The sequence below is a fragment of the Monodelphis domestica genome, chromosome 1 (genome assembly GCF_027887165.1).
Source record: "Monodelphis domestica isolate mMonDom1 chromosome 1, mMonDom1.pri, whole genome shotgun sequence".
Lineage (NCBI taxonomy): Eukaryota > Metazoa > Chordata > Mammalia > Didelphimorphia > Didelphidae > Monodelphis > Monodelphis domestica.
Genome location: NC_077227.1, coordinates 362,347,347 through 362,362,543, shown reverse-complemented (window position 1 = coordinate 362,362,543; position 15,197 = coordinate 362,347,347). Strand labels below are relative to the sequence as shown.

At 35.1% G+C, this 15,197-nt stretch overlaps 1 protein-coding gene across 1 annotated transcript in view; it reads right to left on the bottom strand.

Moving 5' to 3' along the window:
- Nucleotides 1-15,197, bottom strand: part of TTC1 (tetratricopeptide repeat domain 1) — a 59,473-nt gene that overhangs the window by 35,806 nt on the left and 8,470 nt on the right. Inside the window, exons 3-5 of the mRNA XM_001379827.3 lie at nt 9,967-10,027; nt 5,700-5,812; nt 2,539-2,575 (exon numbers count right to left, since the gene is read on the bottom strand). Coding sequence (XP_001379864.2) covers nt 2,539-2,575; nt 5,700-5,812; nt 9,967-10,027 — 211 coding nt within the window. The remainder of the gene's footprint in view (nt 1-2,538; nt 2,576-5,699; nt 5,813-9,966; nt 10,028-15,197) is intronic.

Here is a 15,197-nt window from a genome sequence, read left to right as displayed (position 1 = left end):
TTTTATTCTAGCTAATTTCTGTCATTTCTGCCTCTATGTCTTTTTTCATCTGACACCTCTTCTCTTAATGCCCTGCTCCCACCTTAGTTTAGACCCTCAACACCTTTTGCCTAGATTAGATTTCCTAATCAGTTTTCCTCTTTCAAAACTCTTCTTGTACTCCACTCAGCTGTCTACATGATCTTCCACAAGCACAGTTTGATGTCATTCTCCTACTCAAAAAACTAGTGATTTCTATTGCTACTAAAATCAAATATAAAAAAAAAATCAGCTTTTGTTTATCAGACAAATCAACAAGCTTTTACAAAAGCAAGGCACAATACTAGGCACTGGGGACAGAAAAAGCAGTAAAAACATGGGCTCTGCTTAAAGAACTCATACTCAAATTGGGAGACAAGTTGTAAACAACTGAGTACATACATGATATATGAATAAATGGAAAATAAGCTCAGAGGGAAAGCACTAGGAACTGGGCAGAATAAGAAAGGCTTTCTCCAGAAGGTGGTATTCTGTTGAGTTTTAAAGGAAACTGTCACTGAAAAGGCAGCATTAGAAGATGAAGTCTTTTGTAAAAGGGACAACAAAAAAAGCAAGTATTGCTAGTAAACAAAGTATGTGAAAGGTAGTAAAGTTTAAGAAAAATAAGGAGCAAAGTTATAAACAATTTGAAATGCTAAAGAGAGAATTTTATTTTTAATTCTGACGGGAATGGGGAGTAGTTGGAGTTTACTGGTTAGATTTGCAATTGAGGAATATGTCTGAGAGTTAAGTGAAGGCTGAACTGGAGTTTGCAGAGATAAGGCAGAGAGCTTCAGCACAAGACTATTGCAAAAGCTGAGGAATGAGGTGATGAGGGCCTGCACCAGGATGGTGATAGTGTCAGAAGACAGAAAGGGGTGTGTAGATGTCACAAAGGTAGAACAAGATTTGGCAACAGGCTGAATATGGGAAGTAAAAGAGTGAGGAGCTGAGAATAACATCTTCATTGCTAGTTTGGGTGACTGGAAGGATGGCTATCCTTTTGACTATAATAGGGAAATTTGGCAGATGAAAGGGCTTAGAGAGAAAGATGATGAGTTCAGTTTTGGACAGAATGAGTTTAAGATACCTAGAGGACAACTATTTCAAGTTTCTTATAGTCAAGTTGGTGACATAAGACTAGAGGTCAAATGTATAACCCAGAATGAATTGCTTACCAGTACTGGGAGTGGGGTGGAAGAAGGGAAGGAGACCATTTGGATCATATACTTTCAGAAAAAGTTATATGGAAATTTGTTATTAAAATAATTTTAAAAAAAAAGAAGAAGACTAGAAGTCCAGAGAAAGGCTAGGGATGGAAAAAGAGATCTGAGATGGTAATTGTATTTATGGGAACTGATGAGATTTCCAAGTGTGAGGGTACAGAGGGAGAAGAATAAGAAACAGCCCTAAAGGATACCCCTAGTTAGCAGGTAGGACTATGGTCTGTTTTAGGAAAGTAATGACATGGCATATGGAAAAAAAGCACTACATTTGGAGGCAAAGGGTCCAAATTTAAACCTCAGCTCTGCTATTTTCTAACTAGGCAGCTTTAGGTAAATAACTTCACTTCCTATGTCTTAGTTTTCCTCAACTATAAAATGAGGATGTTGGGACTAAGAATCCTTGTTCTTAATTTTTTTGTGTCATGAACCCCCTCTGACCATCTGATGAAGTCTACGGAATTCTTTTAGAATATTTTAAAATAAATTAATTCAAATATGTAGAATTACAAAAGAAGCCAATTACACCATAATATAGTATTTTTTAAAAAATAAAACCTTTACCTTCCGTCTTGGAATCAATACTATGTATTGGCTCCAAGGCAGATGAGTGGTAAGAGCTAGGCAATGGGGGTTAAGTGACTTGCTCAGGGTCACACAGCTGAGAAGTGTCTGAGGCCAGAGTTGAACCTAGGACCTCCTATCTCTAAGGCCTGACTCTCAATCCACTGAGCTACCCAGCTGCCCCCACAGTATTTTTTTAAAACCAAGTTTGTAAACCTCAGCTTAAGAACTTCTAGGAAAGATGATATTTAAAGTCCCTTACAGATTTTCTATTCTATTCTATGAATATAAATAGGGAGTACAGGACAGATATTTCATAAGTAGTATCAACAGGATTTGGTAATTAAAATGCAAAGAAAAGTGAATACATCCAATTAACCCCAAAGTCTTGAAAGGGGGAGAACAAGTGAATGGTGGCAGTAAACAGGACTGGTGAAGTAGGAAGAAAAATAGCGTTAGGGAAAAAAGATAACAAACCTAGTTTTGAATGTGTTGAATCTGAGACGCCAGTAAGAAACCAGGTGGAGAAAAATGTCTTGATTAGATAAATATGACTATTCAACATAATTGCTTTTACCTGAAATATAAAGCCTCTTCTTAATCATTTCTATACACCAATATCCCTTCTCCTTCTCACCCAACAGATAGAGTCCTTGTATGAGTTTCTATATTTTTTTCTTTGAGTACTAACAGTTTTGTGTGTTCACACTTAGTAGGATAAAAATCATCATACCTTTGCTGCAGTCACTGATAGCAGCATCTTTCTTGTCCTAAAAAGAAATAGACTTTTAATATGCTTTTTCCAATTTTAGTGACTTGAGCAACAAAAGAACCAATAATATGGAATCTACCTTGTTTTTATACTTCAATGGATCTGTGATTTCTTCAATATGAGTACTTTTTCTTCTTGTTCAGAGAGCAGCTCATCTGTACCTTAATACCATGTAATCCCTGTTCATATCTTTTGTGGAAGATAAATCTATCTGATGAACTGGAGATTTTACTTATTTTTTTTGACATTTCATAGGTATCAATGTGTAATTTATATTGTCCATCTATTAATTCTTTTCTCTGATACATAATTGGCCTGCTGCCCTCTACCCTCCATTTTAATTTTTCTTAAATGTTACTTTTTATAACACTCTTTCTTATAAATTGTGGCTAATAGGATATAGTCCACCTAGGTTGACTATGTACCCTAATTTTTTTCTTTGAGAATTTGATAATCATTGAACAAGACAGGTGATCATAAATTATTACTGGTACAAGGGAGGGGAAGAAGAAGGTAGACTTTTGTTGATTGAAAAAAAAAATCACATACCAAATGGTACCAAATCACATCAGAAAGTACATCACCAACCCATTTGACTTTAAAATCTAAGTCCAGACTGACCAACATCATACTTTAGTTCTTAACATTAATCTTTTTTTACATAGAAACTACCTAAAAATATTCTCATTACACAATGTTCCCTAATCAAATTTTTCCCTCTAGTTCTCACTTGAGCACATATGTAATTGAGAACCTTGTTCTATCTTTGGAACCTGATCAAATGATCATTATTTATTTATTATATTTATATTATATAAATATAATTATATATATATGATTATATAGTCATATAATAACACCAATTATACTGAACTTCTGCATGCATTTTCTCCTCAATGTTTCTTTACAAGTGAGGACAATTTCTCAGGTCTATTCCACTATCTAGACTTAAATCACTTTTTGATCCTTACTCATAGACATAAATTTTCAGATCTGAAAGGAAACTGGGATCATCTAGTTCAAAATCTACATTTTGACAAACAAGGAGTTTGCAGGTCAGATAAGTTAAGCAATTTGCCTCTAACATCAAATTACTAAGTTGAAGTACTCACTTTATACCTATTGAATTGGAAAAATATTTTAATAGACAGAATTAAATACTGGTGACAATGTGGAGAAACACACGCACTCATACATTACTGGTGTAATTATAAATTGGCACAAGGTTTTTTGAGGAACAATCTAAGAATTCAGAGGAGGAATTATAAAAATAATCATGCCATTTGAATCATCACTGAGAGAATTCATTCTAAGAGATGCAAATTTTTGAAGCATTCTGTATTTTCTTTTTGCCTCAAATACACTCTCCCTTCTTGCCTCTGCCTTTAGTTTTAAGTCTTTGTCCTGTGAAAACTCCTACAAGAGATCATAAATCTAGAACTGGAAGGGACCTCAGAAGTCGCCTAATCAAAACCCTTAATTTTACGATAAGCAAACCCAGGTAAAAAAAAAGTTAACTGACTGGCCCAAGGTCACAGAGGTAGTAAAAGGCAGGTCTGAGATGTTAATTCAAGTTTAATGACTCCAAGTCTAATGTCCTAAAACTAGCAATCTTTCTACTACACCAGGAAGCCTTAAAAAAATTTTTTTTTTAAATAACCCTTACCTTCTCTCTTAGAACCAAAATATAGTATTGGTTCTAAGGCAGAACACTAAGGGCTAGGTAATAGATGTTAAGTGACTTTCCCAGGGTAATACACCTAGGAAGCATCTGAGGCCAGATTTGAACCTGAGACCTCCTATCTCTAGGCTTGGCTCTCAATCCACTGAGCCACCTAGCTGCCCCCCATGAAGCCTTTCTTGATGCTCTAGTTGGCATTGCTCTTTTTCTTTTCCAAGGTTCTTTAATCTTGGATCATGAGGTGTGTGGATAGATTTGAGGAGTCCATGAATTTGGGTGGGAGAAAATGATGTTTTTATTTTCATTAACTTGTAATTGAAACTTTAGGATTTGCTTCAATTAATTATGAATTAAAAATTATTCTGAAAAAGGCTCTACAGGTTTACCAGTCTGTCAAAGGGATCCACATGACACCAAAAAGGTATGAGAAACCCTGTTGTAGTTGTTAGTATTCCTCAGAAGGAATGAAATTTCTGAGAAGCCCATAAATTCTCCCACTATAAGGAATCAACTCTGGCAGTTTTGTAGTAATTTTAGAATTATAATTTCCAAATCCCCAAAGTCAAATTTATGTATTGTCTTGTTCTTGTGGATTTTTATTTCATGATGATTAAACATTTTATTCTAGCATGTGACAGAAAGGGTAAGCAAACACACAGATTCTTATCTGTTCTGACTAGGTTTAACATGATCTACCTAAAAGAAACCTCACAATTAGCAAATGAATTTCTCTAGAGAATTGTAGAGTTAACTTCAAACAACATAAGAAGATTTTCCTTTAAGCTACCTGATCCATATTTCTTCTAATTTTGATTCCAATTCCTAGTAAATGAAATCTGGCATATTGTAAAGTATGTATAAAATCTATTTTGTACTATGGACGCATGTGTTCTTATTGGGACTTATAGTCTAGTGAATTAATATTTCCTAAATCCAGTGAAATCTGTTTAATGGAAAGACTCCAACCATTGCTTCAGCGAGATTATAGTTCAGAATTAAGAACCTTTACTTTAAAATTCAAAGGTGTTTTGATGGCTAGGTTAAATTTTCACAGCAACAGTGAAGACTTAAAAAAACAAAACAAAACCAACCCTTACCTTCTGTCTTAGAATCAATTCTGTGTATTGGTTCCAAGGCAGAAGAGCTGTGAGGATAGGCCTTAGGGGTTAAGTGACTTACACAGGGTCACACTGCTAGGAAGTATTTGAGGCCAAATTTGAACCCAGGACCTCTCATCTCTGGGCCTGGGTCTTAATCTACTGAGTTACCTAGCTGCCCCTGACTTAAACTTTTAAAAATATTTTTCTTTCTGTAATTCATACTCAGGGAAGCAATTAGACTGCCAGGCTAATTTTCAGAGAAAAGTAACATTGTGGAACATTAGAGTTCCATCAGTTCCATAATTTGTTGTTAAAAGATGAGGCCAGTAAAGAACACATACCTGTTTCATCCTTGCAGCAGCTCTGTTCGAAAACAGGACAGATCTATCTTTTTGATAGCAGGCTGGGCAAGTCTGAAGAGCTCGACTGTAAGAACTTTCTGCTTCTACATATTCTGAAATTTGGAAGGTAAGTAAACTTTTAATATTAATTCCTTACACTATTTCTGCCCCACACGATCCCCTTACTTTATCATAGTACTTTTTATAAAGTTTTATCCTAGAATAGTGGTCACAGTCATAGTAACTTTTCTGCCACAGAAATCACCATAATTATCTTTGGTTCGTTTTAAATAAATATTGATTCTTATGCTCATCTCATAAGGCATTTTCCTTTGATCACTGTACCAATTAACTAATAGCTTTAAAAAAAAAACACCATCATCCATGACTGCCTTTTATTTCTAGGGATTTGGAATCAAAAGACTCTATCAGTAAAATTGCTCCAAACTTCCTACTATAATAAATCTCAAGTTTCAACTTTCACAGAGCTTCAATAATTTAGTTGGCATTTTTCAAAGAGTAAAAGTATTTTAAAAAAGAGAAGGAACTTAAATTTATGCCATTTAGTATGGATAAAGTTACACATTTCTATCCTCACCAAAAATATTTTGTTTGTGGTTAAAACTGAAGGGCAAAAGTCATTCCCTAATAATAGATAAGTGACCAAAGTATATGAACAAACAGTTCTCAAAAGAATTATAAACTATTAACAAACTATGAAAGAATGCTCCAAATCACCAATAAGAGAAATGCAAACAAAACAGAACCTTGAGGTTTCAACACAAACCTAGGAAGTTGGCAAAGATGATGAAAGATAGGAGTTGTCATATTAGACTGGTTTGGAGCTGTGAATAAGTATAACCTTTTTGGAAAGTAATTTAGAATTATATGTTTATACTCTTTGATCCAGGGAGTTCACTGGTAACAAACATATCCCAAAAGAGATCAATGATAAAAATAAGATTTCCACATATATCAAAATACTAATAGTAACAATTTTTGTAGTAGCAAAGAACTGGAAATAAAGCAGATGTCCACTGATTGGGGAATAGTTAAACTATGATACATGAATGCCATGGTGTATTATTGTGCTTTAAGAAATGATAAATGTGATGAATACAGAGAAGCATGGAAAGATTTTAATGAACTGATGCAAATAAAAGCAAACTGTTAAGAAAACAATATGTGCAATGACTACAATAATATAAATGGAAAAAAAATAACAATCAAAATGAACAAAAGCCTGGTCTCAAAGAACAGATGAAAAAATACCTACTTCTACTCCTTTGCAGAGGAGGGGAGGGTCTAGGTGTATAGAACAATGCATATAATGTCAGAATTTTTTTGATGCATTGATTGGCTTTGCTGATTTTTTTTCTTTTTCTTTTAAAAAATTCTTTGTTATAAGGATATCTCTTAGGGATGGTGAGAAAAGTAGAGGAAAATTTGGGTCACATAAAAACAAAAGATAGCAATAAAATTTTATTTAAAAAAATTAGATGGCTACCATAGACTCTTCAGAGATAAATGCATTTTATAAGCACGATACACATATGATAAACACACATATTAATGTATATACCTCATCCTAGAAATAGTAGGGAGCCAGTGGGATTTACTGGAGAAGGTTGACATGATCAGCACTCCATTTAAGAAGCTCACTTCAGGAGCAGTGTGGAGAATGGCTTAGAGTGGGAAGGGATGAGACTTGAGAAAGAGAGAACAAGCAGGAAGTTCTTATAATGGTATGGATGAGAAGTAATAAGGACCCTGTACTACGAGTGGTGACTTTATATTATAATTTTATATGTAACATATACATATACAAATATGCATGTGATCTATTCATGTCAGTATTAAAATTTATTATTCATGTCCTCTTAGGCCTAATATTTAACTAGATTAAAATGCATGATTTTTAGAAGTCACAAACAGTTTGGCACAGTGTTAACCTCACTCTTGCTTCTGACATATACTAGTTGTATAACCATGGGCAAGTCATTTAATCTCATGGTGTCCCTGGTTTAACTCTTTAAAATGCTAAGTTGCAAATAAAGTGTCAAAATGCATTGGTATACAAAGTTCCTCACCAGTAAAGAGGAAGTTTCCAAGTCAACAGTAAAAAAACAAAAGCAATCAATAAAAACTTACTTTTAAATGTGCTGACTCTACTAAATAACTGTTGGAAGCAGAAAACTATGCAGAACACTCCCAGATGTATCAACTCAGTTCTAATCTTTCTCTTATGCTCCACTCTTACATCATCTACTGCCTATTGGATATTTCAAACTGGGTGTTCTACACCTCAAATCAACATATTCAAAATGAAACTCAGTATCTTTCTTTCCAAACATAGCCCTTTTTCAACCTACTTGATTACTCTGAAGGCTGCCAACATCTCTCTGGTGTTCCAAGTTTGCAGTTTTAGTGTCATCATAGACTCCTCACTCTCACTCAAACCCACGTTAACAATCAGTGGCCAAATCTTGTCTTGTAATTTCTAACAGCATCTCTCACATATGTCCCCTTCTATTTACAAAGCCACACTCTAGAGCAGGGTCCTCACACTTTTCACCTAGACTATTTTATAAGAGCCTCCCATTTGTTGTCCCTGATTCAAGGTTCTTTCCTCCCCACAGTTTCCTAAGAGACTTCCTATATAGCAGGTCTGATCATGTAAACCTTCTCCAATAAACTCCAATGATTCTCTGCTACCTCTAGGATGAAAGAAACACCCTTTTGTTGGGCATTTAAAGCTCTTTACAGCCTGCCCCATCCCTCCCCTAATAAAGTAATCTTTTCTCCTCATACTAGATGACCCAGAATACTGGCCTCCTTCTGTCCATCACACATGACATTCTATTTCCCATCTCCATGCCTTTGCCCTGGCTAACTTCTATGCCTGGAATATCTTCCTCTTTACTCTGCTTCTTGGAATTCTAGGTTTTCTTAAAAATCAATAATATTCTATAGAAAGTCATTAAGCAGATCCTTATTACATCAACTACTAATATTCTTGGTCCCCAAACTACCATGCATTCATTTTTTTATTTCTAAATTTTATTTTTTCTCCAATTACATGTAAAAATTTTCCATTATTTCCCAAAGAATATTGAGTCTTGAATTCTCTCCCTTCCTCCCTGCCCTACCAACCTAGCATTCATTTCACATATCGGTAAATTTATATACCATTTTACATATCAGTCTGTACATATTTATACAAGGTGCTCAAAAGTCTGTGCTGTTTTATGCTTTTAACAGCTTTAAAAATAGTTTTAAATATTAAAGCTTAAAATAGCACTAAGACTTTGGGACTGTGTCTGTAACTCCCTTTATCGACTATAAGATCCTCATAAATATGGGATGTTTCACTTTTGTCTGCTGCCCCAGCACTTTTCCACAGTGTCTGGTGCAGAGTAGGCACTTATTAAATCCTTGTTGGTTTTTCACATGAAATAGCTAGTAAAAATACTAATATACCTAGAATGCTTAAAGGACATATATTTCTTTTTTCTTTTATAAAACCCTTACCTTGTAACCAATACTGGGTATTGGTTCTAAGGCAGAAGAGTGGTAAGGGCTAGGCAATGGGGGTCAAGTGACTTGCCCAGGGTCACACAGCTAGGAAGTGTCTGAGGTCAGATTTGAATCCAGGACCTCCCATCTCTAGGCCCGACTCTCAATCCACTGAACCATCCAGCTGCCCCCTACATTTCTTTTGAAATTATGACAAGAGTATTATTACAAAAGTAAATACCTTTTCAAACTCATATACAATCATATTAATTCAAAGTTACTATAAGATATGAAAATGTATGTAAAGAATATCTATCTCATTAAAATATCAAGGGAAGAGACAACAAAGCCACATAAAGGGAAAAGCATAGGATTTATTAGGCTTGTGCCTAACGACACATGCAATGAAAATCAAAACAGTAAAAAGCTTTTGAATTTCAGTCAAACATTAATGGTTTGGGTTTTCTCAAGTAGTGAAAGACAAGAGAACACAAGAAAGGAAAACAAGACCTGTGCTGAAAAGACTCATGGAGAAGATGATTCATATCAGCTAAGAACGTGGTTTATCATTTAGTAAAGAAATGAAATTCTAAGGTATTAGGAAGTAAAACCTAAATAGCAGAGAATGTAGTTCCAGGAGAGGCTGCAAAATCTTCTTTTGCTGCTTTATGTCTTTATGGTTTTGACAAATAATAAGGGTTCAAGGAAGACCACCATCATTAGTCCTAAAACATTTTATTCATTAACTTACCTCCTTTTTTAAACTGTTCATTCCCTACTTCTTTTAGTCTGGTGCTCTCTTCTCTTCTTTTCTATAAAACATGAAAGGATTTATCTTATGATTTCTAAATGAAGTGACAAAGCAGGTCAAGGCCCTATGACTGAACAGTAATTATTTTCAACATTTGGTCAGGATTCTTGCTTTATCTACTTGAAAAGATACACATGTAGAAAATCAAGGGTGTTTAGATTCTGTACTTTTGCATGGAAAGTGGGAAAAATCAATAAGCCAATTAAAAAATATTTATTAGCTGCCTAGACAATAAATGCTAGACACTCTGCTAGGTACCCCAACCCTGAGAAGCTACCAAACTCTTACAAAATACTGCCCTAGTAGCATTACCAAAGCAGAATACTGAGGGATTTGGACCCAGTATAGCACTCTTTTTGTAAAAGATCTATCATAATAAAGAAATGATAATCTTTAGTGTCAATTGCTCTGAAAAGGCATCAAATTCTTAATTGGGGAAAAATGTTAAGACTTTTACTTTTTTTTTTTTATAAAACCCTTACCTTCCGTCTTGGAGTCAATACTGTGTATTGGCTCCAAGGCAGAAGAGTGGTAAGGGCTAGGCAATGGGGGTCAAGTGACTTGCCCAGGGTCACACAACTGGGAAGTGTCTGAGGCCAGATTTGAACCCTAGGACCTCCCATCTCTAGGGCTGGCTCTCAATCCACTGGGCAACCCAGCTGCCCCCAAGACTTTTACTTTTAAAAGTGGCTAAAATGACCTATATGTCATTCCACATCACACTGATCACCCCAAGTTGGAAGACAGACAATAAGATACTAGTTATGCTTGAACTTCAATACTATTTTTAGTATTTATTACCCAAAATGGAAGCTGTAAGAAAAATGTAAATTTTTCTCATTTAGCTACTCTGCTACCATACCACATTCTCTTTCCCTTCTTTCAGTCCCCACTGTTTAGTCCCCACTTCATAGTTAGGTAGAGAAAAAGCATAGAGATTATTTGAGCAGTACTAAATTCTTGGTCATGAGATTTGTAAAGGCAAATGCCAATGAGAATTCTTTATTTTCTGGAGCCTTCCCCCTGTTGATTATTTCCTATTTATCTTGTTTATAGTTTGCTTGCATAGTTATTTACATGCTATCTCCTCCATTAGACTATGAGCCCCTTGAGGGCAGAAACTGTCCTTTGCCTTTCTTCATATTTCTTTCTTTGCCCAGCATTTATCACAGTACTTAAGAAGGTACTTAATTGACTATTTTAAGGCAGTGGAATATTCTAAATAAACATAATCTCTCTATATAAAATGGATGATACTCATTTCTTTCCCTCCTGGATCACCACTTGCCATGGTGGAGGGGCTCATGTAGTTTAATGAAACCATGAATTATGACATACAGGTTTACCCAAGATGGATAGATCCTAGTGGAGAGTTCTGACAACAGGTTGTCCACTGGAGGAGTTAATAGCAAACCACTCCAGGATCTTTGCCAAGAAAATGCAGAATAGTATTAAAGCACTAAAAGATATGATACTGACTAAAATGAGCCCTTCAGGTTGGAAGGTGTCCAACACATTAGTGCAGGCCAAAAGGGTCTGGTGTGCCCATGGGGTCAAAAAGGGTCAGACACAAGTGAACAATCAATTTCTTCTAATAAAATATTCTAAGGAGATAGAGTATGAAGAAATCAAGATAAACAAAATCACTTCCATTAGTTTTTATTCTTACTCTAACTGAATTTCACCAGATGGGCAAAAAAAAAGCAAAAAAAAGCAATAAACACAGCTCCATAGCAAAGATGGCCCATGTTAAACATGCATGAACTTTCAACTATAAACATCTTAACAGCATTGTTGGCACAAGTAAAATTAACATATATTCATGCCTGTCAGGTTTTGAGTGTAGTTTCAGAGAATCTAAAAGCATTTTTTACTCTAGAAGATCTTATGTATAACACAACCCTAGAGAAATGAAATAAAGAGTATTAATTTAATAGGTGGTGGGCTTCCAAAAAGATTCCTGAGGACAATTTCGTGTTTTGGCAAAAAAATATATTTTATACTAGGAGCACAAAGCAAATGTTGAAAAAATTAAAATGTAAGCAATTAGGCAGCAAACGTTAGAAAAGGAGCTGCTTCCCTCTGCACAGATCATGTGGATTGAGGATTATTGCAATTATCAATATCCAGCAGAACGATCTCTTTAGAATTGGCTAAAAATAGTACTCCATGGAGAGAGTACCATTTCCTAGTTGTGCTAAGAGATCCACTTTATTCTTACACAAAGATGAGGGTTCATTTTGTTACTTCGATGTTCTCTGCATAGTACCACATCACAAACTATACTAATGGAAGTTTTTTCTAAATATAGATTCTAGAGACCGAGATGCAGTCTTACAGCTGTACACTAGTCCTCAAGAGTGCTTAAAAAAAATCTTTAGCTAGTGGTACAAGATTATAGCAGTCAAAGGCACTGTTTCTAAGGATATATCCTTACTCTAAAAATGAAAAGCTTCTAATTATGGCTAGGAACTCCCTCACACTCCTTTTAAAGAATTCCAGAAAGACTCATAAGGAAACATCTGCTCTCTTGTAATATTTCTGTAAGGGATGGAAAAGATTATACTGGACTCTTACCTCAGCATTCAAGGAATTCAGTGCACTCCTCACTATTAAAATTTTAGGGAGGGGAAATAGTAAAATGCAGTGCAGATATACTTCACTGGAGGAATGTGCTTAGAAAAACTTCCAAATGGAAAAGATACTTAATAAAAGTCATATGAACTGGAGTCATAGGACATGGATTTGAATCTTGGCTTTACCACTTACTTCCTATGAGATCCTGGGCAATAATTTCCCTCTGTGGGATTCAATTTTCTTATCTGTTAAGTTAGGAGTTGGACTACTTAGGCCTTAGATTAAAATCTATGAACCTAAAAATGGAATGTAATTTAACTAATGGGAACCCTATTGTTAACTCCTTGCCTTGAATTAAGATTCTTCATAATCTATATCCATTCTACCTAGCCAATCTTATTTCTCACTCTTTCCCTCAAATAATCCTCTATGACACAATTTACTAATTTCTAATTCTAAAACTCTACCTGTACAGTTCCCAATCCCTGGACTTTCTTTACTTCTCTCTTCATTACCTAAACAAACATTTTTCTCTTAGAATCTTTACTAGCACTAGAAGGTACTTATGTAACAGTCCAATTTTTAAAAATAAGAATTGTGTACCTTTATTTATATTCCCAACTAGATTATACATTCCTGAAGATCAAAGTTATTTTTACATTTCCTTTATGTCTGCCAGCATTAAGTATAATGCTGGGAATAGAGCAATAGCTTCATAAATGCTCAGTACAAAATGGATGATAGAAGGGGTTACAGTTTGTGCTTCCATGGATACTCAATTTTGTTGATCATATGTTGAATGAATCAGTACCATAAGACATCTTCAGTGAGATCCATGGGTATTCAAAGAATCACTAACTAATGTACACAAAGTAAAGAATAAGAACATGTAAAAAAATCACTGCCCAGATTATGGCACATAGTTGGATGGGTCTATTTGAGCATTTAACTTGGAGCAGATACTATAATTGGATGAGTAGGGTCCAAAACTGAGAAGAAGAGTAGCTCACAGTGATCAGATTTAGGAAATTAGGTAGTGCTTTCAATGATACCCAGCTGTTTCCCAAGCCTATCTCCTTATTACCAGTATTTTCCTACTGATGCTAAATGGCTGCAGATTGAGAGAACATTACACTCATATGAACTGAAATGGCAAAGAATGCAAAGGATCACAGACTACAAATATAGCACATTAGCAAGCATGACTTGCACATAGGAAGTGGCATTATCAAAGATATGTATAATAAAAACAAACACACCCCAAACACTCTGGATATTGCACTGGTAGCTACAAAACCTAACATGACCTAGAAACACTTCTGGTGTGTTGGATACTCCAAGAAAGATTCATGGAAGGTCACAGAAAGAAATTACAATGTGAAATTTTCACACTTTACAATATGAAAAAGCATGGATGATTTCATTTTATATGATGAAGGGGTGACTACATAAATGAAATAAATCATGGATCTATTGAAGCATCAAAAGATTGATACAGAACTTATTAAAAATTTCTGAGTTATGCCTTTAGTTTGTGGCTCAATTTGCTATCTTAAAGTGATGGCTAAATGAGATTGTACTAAACAAAATTCATGGAACCGCTATTTTGTTGCCAAGGGCTCAAATTAGTTTTGACTTCATCCCAGGTTTGGATCTGAATAATACTGATGCAAGAGAAAAGAGAAGAATGAATACAATCATGACAACTGAATTTCAAGTATACTCGACTGGCAATTGAATAAATAAGGCAGAAAAATACATAAAAATTTTAAATTACACATTACATTTGTGCCATTTTCCCAAGCAGTGTAAGTCTCACAGATCCAATCTTGTTCTGAGAAGCATCACTGTGAATCATTACATTGTTTTGTGCCAAATATTAATTTCTGCATCAGTCTTTGTCCGAAGTTCTCACTTGTAACAAGTTGTGTCCCTGTCAGGGCAGTGCTCCTCTTTTACTTCATTAATGCTATTTAGTTATGAATTATGGCCTGAAAGTACGAAAGTAGTGATGCTGGTAGCTTTGATAATCCTAAGAAAAGTCATAGAGTGCCCAGGTATGTTCTTATGAGAAAATCTTATTACATTATGGGGTTTGCTATTATGTGTAATTTTCAACTTACTTGAAAGATCTTGGAATATAATGGTTGTGTAAAATGAGGTTCTCCTGTACCACAGAGTGCCCTCTAAAACCTAACAAATGATTTATGGTAATACTTTACAATCCTAAAGGAAACAAATCTTTTCTTATCAGGGATATTAAGTGGTACAGTGGATAGAGTACTGGGCCTAGAGTCAGACCTGGCTTTAAATACCTTCTAGGTATATGACTCTGGGCAAATTAACAGCTTTCTGCCTTGGTTTCCTCATCTGTAAAAAGGAGATAATAACAGCACCTATCTCTAAAGGTTGTTGTGAGCATCAAGTGACATGTGTTTAGCACATTGTCTGGAAAATAGTAAATGCTATATAAATGTTAGCTGTTATTGTAGTTGTCATATTTTGATTATTGAGAAAAAAAGTATGGAAGTCAGAGGAACCTGGATTCTGATCTCAGCTCTGCTATTTGGTTAAGACTCTTCCCTGGGCTTCAG